Source organism: Echinops telfairi, unplaced genomic scaffold (assembly GCF_000313985.2).
Source record: "Echinops telfairi isolate 266 unplaced genomic scaffold, ASM31398v2 ScPeMD7_7412;HRSCAF=8450, whole genome shotgun sequence".
Taxonomy (NCBI): Eukaryota; Metazoa; Chordata; class Mammalia; order Afrosoricida; family Tenrecidae; genus Echinops; species Echinops telfairi.
Window position 1 is genome coordinate 1,365,713 of NW_022111312.1, and position 7,010 is coordinate 1,372,722.

Below are 7,010 nucleotides of genomic sequence, written 5' to 3' on the forward strand. Positions count from 1 at the left end.
TCCACGTGGCTCCTCCAGCTCCAGGGCTCTAGCGTAGCTCCATGTGGCTTGTCAACAGGAATGTCTCACGGGGAGTCAAGCAGAGTCTGTGTGTCCCGCCTCCAGCAAGCTATTTATCTCCGTAGCACCTCATGAAGCAGTGACCTGATTCGCAGGCTCAATTCCACCCCCTCATTTGTAATAGTCTCCACATGGCACTAGATGATGTCATTACCACAGGTGGTGACAAAGGACCGATGAGCTTATTTGGGTGGATCGTAAGTCCCCGCAGCTCAACTTTCTGGCTGCGTGGTCTCATGGCTCCTCCGAGCCTCTGTGTCCTCGTCTGTTACAGCAGCCCCTCGCTCAGGGAGACTTGACAGGAGCAGTGCATGAGAAGTACCTGGCATCGTGAATGCCAACAGCCCCAGGCGCTGGGTTAAGCGTTTCCACATTTGTGGTCTTGCCAAGTCTCCTGCCGACCCGCCCAGGGGTGCCTTAATTTTCTCTCTTTCTAGAAGACTATGAAATTGGTCTTGGTTATCTAGAGCTGCGATAGCAGCAAAACCAAGAGGGGGTTCTTTGACAAACAGAAGTTTCTTCCCTCACAGTGTAGGAGGTTGCATGCGTGAATGCTGAGCCCTGGTGGCGGTGGCGGTGCTAGGGGAAAGCTTCCTTTCTCCCCTTCTCACCCTCTTCAGCGTCTGCTCCTCACTCCCTGGCGATCTTCCTGGGACGAGCATTGTCCCCCCCCCCACCCCTTGGTGCTTCATCTGCCCTTTTATGGGCTTGTTAACAAAGAAAGCTCTAGTCTCTGATGGAATTATTCTCACATGAATAGGGGTTGGGGTATATATATTTGGGCGGGGAGGTGGTGGTGGGAGGGAGGCAATTCCATCCAAAGGAGCCCTGCTGATATAGTGGGTACTCAAGGGACTGCTAACCACAAGGTCAGCTGTTCAAAACCACCAGCTGATCTGATGAAGAAAGATGAGGCTTTCTACTCCCGTAAAGAGTTATAGTCTTGGAAACCTACGGGAGCAGCTCTATGATGTCCTATTAAACAAACACACAAAAAGCTCACAGCCATGGAGTCAATTCTGACTCATGTGACCCTAAAGGACAGAGTAGAGGTACCCGATGAGTTTCTGAGACTGCAAATCTTGATAGGAGTCTGCAGCCTCGTTTTTCTCCCAAGGAGCAGCTGGTAGTTTTGAACTGCCAACCTTGAGGTTCACAACCCAACACGTGCGTAACTCGCTATGCCGCCAGGGCTCCTCCTTGTCATCGACTCAGTGGCAATGTGTGAGGTGGGTGGGGTGTTTGGGGAAGGGTGGCGGGGGGCCAATTCCACCCACAGGAGCCCTGGTGGCACAGTGATGTGTCGGGCTGTTAAAACCACAAGGCCGGCAGTTCAAACTCACCAACTGTTCCGGGGGAGAAAGCTGAGTTCTCTGCCCCTGTAAAGACGGACAGTCTTGGAGACCCATAGGGACCGTTGTCCTCTGCCCTGTGGGGTTGCTATGAGTCGGAATTGATTCGGTGGCCGTGAGTTTGGTTTGGTGTTCATTCCTCCCGTAACAAGGCTCATGGAGCATCTTGGCGGAGGTCAGCTGCCAGTAGGTGGCAGAGCTGAGAGCCCGAGCCAGATCCCATTGTCCTAACCACTGGCCCATCCAGCCTGCAGCTGGCCTGCCCGCTCTGCCAGGCCTTATTCCCAGCCTGGGGAGAGGGATGCCCAGAGAGGTTCCACAGGGAGCGCTGCATCCCTCACCGCCATGTGCCCGGGGGGCAAATGGCTTTGTCTCTCTGTGACTCAATTTCCCCATCTGTGAAACGGGGACGCGAACATTCCTACCTCCCAGGTGGCGTCGTGTTCGTCGTTGGGCTGCCAACCCAAAGGTCAGCACTTCGAAACCACCAGCCGCTCCGCAGGAGAAAGAAGAGGCTTTCTACTCCCATGAAGAGTCCCGGTCTGGGAAACCGACCGGCCCGTGCTATTCTGTGCCGTAGGGTCCCTGTGTGAGTCGCAGTCGACTCGCTGGTGGTGAGCTCAGAGGTTCAATGTGAGGGTCTCGGGGATCAAAGGTCTTGGCACAGTGATCATAGGCTGAGCAGGTCACCAAAAGGCCGGCAGTTGCTCTGTGGGAGGAAGACGCAGCACTCAGCTTCAGTAAAGATCGACAGTGTGTGTGTGTGTGTGTGTGTGTGTGTGTGTGTGTGTGTAAGATCGACAGCCTGGGAGACCCTGTGGGGCAGCTCTTGCTGTGTGTGTGTAAGATCAACAGCCTGGGAGACCCTGTGGGACAGCTCTTGCTCTGTGTGTGTGTGTGTGTGTGTGTGTGTGTGTGTGTGTGTGATTGTTGGAAGGGAACTTGTTTGTCACAAGACTCCAAGTCCATTTCGGTTTTGCTTTCCCTCCTTTCTCCTTTAAGCCACCCAGACCACCGTTTAGGTTTGAGGGCTGAGGGATCTGGAAGGCGGCTCTCGCTTACTAAGCCTTCGGTGAGGGTGGCCATGGCTGTGCCATGATGGCGACAATGGTGACCAGGTCCCTCTGACCCTTCCCCCACCTCAGGCCGACACAATGCGTGTGGTGGTCATCGGAGCAGGCGTCATCGGGCTGTCCACCGCCCTCTGCATCCACATGCGCCACCACTCGGCCCACCAGCCGCTGGACTTGAAGGTCTACGCAGACCGCTTCACCCCACTCACCACCACCGACGTGGCGGCCGGCCTCTGGCAGCCCTACCTGGATGACCACAGCAGCCCGCAGGAGGCGTGAGTCGGGGTCCCAGGGGGCCTGAGGGGCTGAGTCTGCAGAGGGGGCACCCCACTCAAGGCTCCCTTGCATGGACTCTGACGTGGTATGACAAACCGACAAAAAAACGCAGTGAGACCTGTGATTGGGACTTCAGGGGACACCATGGTCTTTACACCTTCGACATGGTGCTGTCTCACCGCTTGTCTATTGCTTATATTAGTTCAAAATACTTGAGTTTTTCCAACTATTTCTGACAGGTTCCTCCCTGCCTTACACAGCCTCTGGCTTTCATAAGCTCATATATACCAGATACAATACACAGACAATCTGTGTATATGTGTTGTATACACCCTCAGGGGCAGTATATATGTGTACATACCATATACATGTGTATAGTATTAGACACACGCTTGTGTACATATTTAGTTACCAGGGGGCTTCAAAAAAGTTCATGGACAAATCAAAATAAAAGGCTATAGAAAAATTCCACGAACTTTTTGAAGCCCTTCAGGCATACATACACATCTAATATATACACATACACATCTAATACACATATGAAAGCTACGTGAGAGTTTCAAGACGGGGGAAACCTGTAGGCGTCCGGGCCTTTTGCAGGCGTGACCCAGCAGATTTCTGGCCTTGGGGTCCATCTCCGCCACCCTGGTCACAGCCCCCGGCAAGCTGTCCCTCTGAGCCCCCTTGTTCAGCCAGGGGCGTCCAATGACCAAGAGGTCCGTGTCCCTTTCAGGGATTGGAACCAGCTGACCTTTGACTATCTCCTGAACCACGTCCACTCTCCCGAGGCTGAGAAAATGGGACTGGCCCTCATCTCCGGCTACAACCTCTTCCGAGAAGCTGTCCCGGTGAGTGAAGGCTCCTAGGCTGTAACGAGGAGCCTTGGCCGGGAACCCGGCTCGAAGGGTCAGAAGTGGGTTCACCTGCCATTCTGATTCTGCCTTGCCACATTCCTTCTGCTTCCAGCTCTTGGGGGGATATTGACAGAGATCACGAGCCTTCTGATAAATAGGAGGATCTCGTCCTCTGCCCAGATGCAAAGACAGAACAGGTTGACTATTGCTGTCTATAGAGTTACCGTCTGGGAACCGGCCCCGCTCTGGGCAGCTCTGTTCTGTCCTCCTGGGCGCTGTCCGTCGGATCGACTGGGCGGTGGTGAGAGTTTTAAAATGTGTTCTGCATTTAGGGCTGAAGCAGAGAGGTTCTCCGCCGCTGGAGGTCCGGGGACTTTTCCGAAGGTGGAACCAAATACGAACGGGAACTTGTAAAGTGCTCATGATGTGTGAGGTCCTGTCCTAGCTGCTTTACAGCTGGTGACTAGGGGCGACCTTACAATAAACAGGGATTACAGGTCCCCGAAGAGTTTCAAAGGGCCCTGGCGTGCGGCGGTGACACGTTGGGATTCCGATCGTGAGGTCACCAGATCACAAGCACCAGCCCCTCTCAGGAGGCTGTCTGCTCCTGTCAACAGTTAGTTAGCGTCTCAGAAACCCATAGGGGCCGTTCTACCCTGTCCCCCAGGGTCGCTGTGAGCTGGAATCAACTCGATTCAGGCAGTGAGTTTGGTTTTTGGTTTGAAGAGCCTCCCGGGTGGCCAGATCAGTGAAGCACTCAACTATTAAGCAGAAGGGAGGTGATCTGAGTCCACCCAGAAGTGCTCTCAGAAGAAAGGCCTGGCCATCGATTCTCAAAGGTCCCAGCCATGAGTGCTCGGGAAGTGGGGTCACGTGGAGTCACCTTGATGGTGGCAGGTCTGGCTTTTGGTTTTGAGAGTGCCCTTGGTGGAATGAAGGGTTCGTGTGGTTTGCCTACCACCTCCTTTTCAGGAAAAAACAAAAACCTCAGCGCCCCCTGGCAATTAAAAACGATGATACTCTAGCCCCTCACCCAGGATAAGGTGCAGGCATCTGCTTGTGCAGCCCCCGCCGCCCCCCATCACTGGGTCCTTCCTTCTGCTGTAGGATCCTTCCTGGAAAGACACTGTTCTGGGATTCCGGAAGCTGACTCCCAGGGAGCTGGACATGTTTCCAGATTACAGGTAAGGTTATTGTTACGGCCAAAGGGGTGAGCCCCACGCAAGCCAGAGAAGGACTTCTCCAGATGGTATCCACGAATGAAGACACACTTCCCTGTCTTAGTTTAGGCCCCGTGTCCTTCTGATTTCCTGGTGCTCCGTTCAGCGCCTTCAGAGAGGATGTCCACGCGGGCTGGACCTTGACGTGGAGCCGGGGAGGTTGTGGTTCTGTGGTTAGGCGTCATCCGTGGTTCAGATTCCCAGCCCCCCATCGGGACAGAGCAGGACCACTCCCGGGGCTTTCTAAGCGGCAAGATTTTAAAACAGTTTCATTGGCACTTCACCCGCCTGTCATACAAGTCAATCCTTCAGTCGCTTCAAGAGGAGTTGTGCAGCCTTGCCACGATTCATTTCAGAACACGGTCTCCTTCCCTGTACTCCTTGTTAGTCGTGTAATTGTTTTGTTTTCAATTGGGGCAAAACCGTCCGCCACCAAACAGTCTCCTATTTAACAGTGTCTACGTGTATCATTCAGTGCCATTGACGATTGCCTTCCTGGTGTACAACCATTCTTGACACCCCTCTCCAAACGGTTCCACCACCATTAACAGAAACTCAACGATCTCGATGCAAAAACGCTTCCTCCTTCACCCACGCCGACCACCATCAACTCGTTCTTTCCAAGATGCGTCTTCATGGAGCCACAGGGTGGATTTGAACTGTCAATTAATTGTCCAGTTAGTCATTGAGCCCTCCGCTGCTGCAGCACCAGGGCTCCGAGGGGATGGGAAATCAGACTCTCAGCTCCAGAAGGGGCTTAGAGTAAGGTGACCAGATTTAAAGCGGGACACCATTGACCGGGGGTGAGGGAGGGGGGGTCTTGGTTAAAAATTTGGTCTATATGGACCAAATAGACTGTTCCCTAGCTTGTCGTGCATTCTTTCCAAAAAATCAGGACTTTTTTAAAACGCCAAAAATCAGGACTGTCCGGCCAAAAGTGGGACGTCTGGTCACCTTAAGCCTTAGAGGGATACTGACTCACAGTAACCGGGGTTCTGACGACCCCGACTCACTGAACCGACAGTCTCGATTTTCTCCCTCAGAGTCACTGGTGGGTTGGAACTTCTGACGTTATGGTTAGCGGTCTATCACTTGGCGGGCAGTGCCACCAAGGCTCCATCCAACCATAACAATAAACCCTAAGTTCAAACCTACTGCCATCGACCCTATAGGACAGGGTAATATTGTCTCTTTTGGTTTTTGAGACTTTAAATCTTAATCTTAAATCTTAACAAGAGCAGAAAGCTCCGTCTTTCCACCATGGAGTGACTGGTGGGTTTGAAACACTGACCTCGTGGTGAGCAGCTTCATGCACAAGCCACTACACCAGCAGGGTTCCGCTAACATCACAAATGGCATGGCTGACATTCCGTCTTCCTCTTCTGTGGCCCACCCCTTGGTTTCTGATCCCCAACCCTGCGCGGCCCACACTGCTATCCTACTTTGAAAATGAGGAAACTGCTTCAGAGAGATTAAATGACTTTGTAAGGCCACACGACCAAGTGCCAAGGCTGGGATTCCAACCCGGTTTGCAGGATCCCAAATCTCACTCTTCTTTTCTCTTCAGCCTCGCTGGTTCTCACTTCACTCCATGGCACACCGGAGTCCCCTCGGAGTCCCACTGCAGGGCACCGGGTCAGGGATGGCTGTGTTGGATATACCATCCCCCACCCCCCTCCTTGACTTTCACCCAGTGGTCCTGGCTGGTACCCTGTGGAACTCACAAAGCCAGACTCCACCCTCTCTGTTGGACAGCTTTCTAATGTCCTTCTGCTTCTGACACCTCATTCTCATCTTTTATAGCTATGGCTGGTTCAACACCAGCCTGATTTTGGAGGGGAAGAGCTACCTGGAGTGGCTGACTGAAAGGTAAGCTTTTGAGCTTCAGCTTAGGTAAAGCGTCTCCCAGGGACCAAGCTGTAGCAGAAAACACATAACACATCAGAAAACCAGGTAACACATCTCTGTTGACCACCCCCCCCCACTCACCCCCCAGAAGCCTGATCACGCTGCACAAAGACACCTGGTTGAGCATCAGAATCACACGGGCCGCTCTTGACCTGGGATATTGACAACCAAACTTGCAACAAGACCCCTGCATGTTTATATACTGGTTTAAAATGGACTCTATTATAAAATCATGGTATGGGGGGGGGTGTCCTTTTTTTTTTTTTT

At 52.9% G+C, this 7,010-nt stretch overlaps 1 protein-coding gene across 2 annotated transcripts in view; it reads left to right on the forward strand.

The window, feature by feature from the left end:
• DAO (D-amino acid oxidase) overlaps positions 1 to 7,010 on the forward strand; it is a 20,271-nt gene that overhangs the window by 3,885 nt on the left and 9,376 nt on the right. For both annotated transcript variants that reach the window (XM_004709536.2, XM_045296867.1), the window contains exons 2-5: positions 2,558 to 2,760; positions 3,495 to 3,609; positions 4,723 to 4,799; positions 6,639 to 6,704. In XM_004709536.2, the coding sequence (XP_004709593.1) occupies positions 2,567 to 2,760; positions 3,495 to 3,609; positions 4,723 to 4,799; positions 6,639 to 6,704 (452 nt within the window). In that variant the 5' untranslated portion in view covers positions 2,558 to 2,566. The remainder of the gene's footprint in view (positions 1 to 2,557; positions 2,761 to 3,494; positions 3,610 to 4,722; positions 4,800 to 6,638; positions 6,705 to 7,010) is intronic.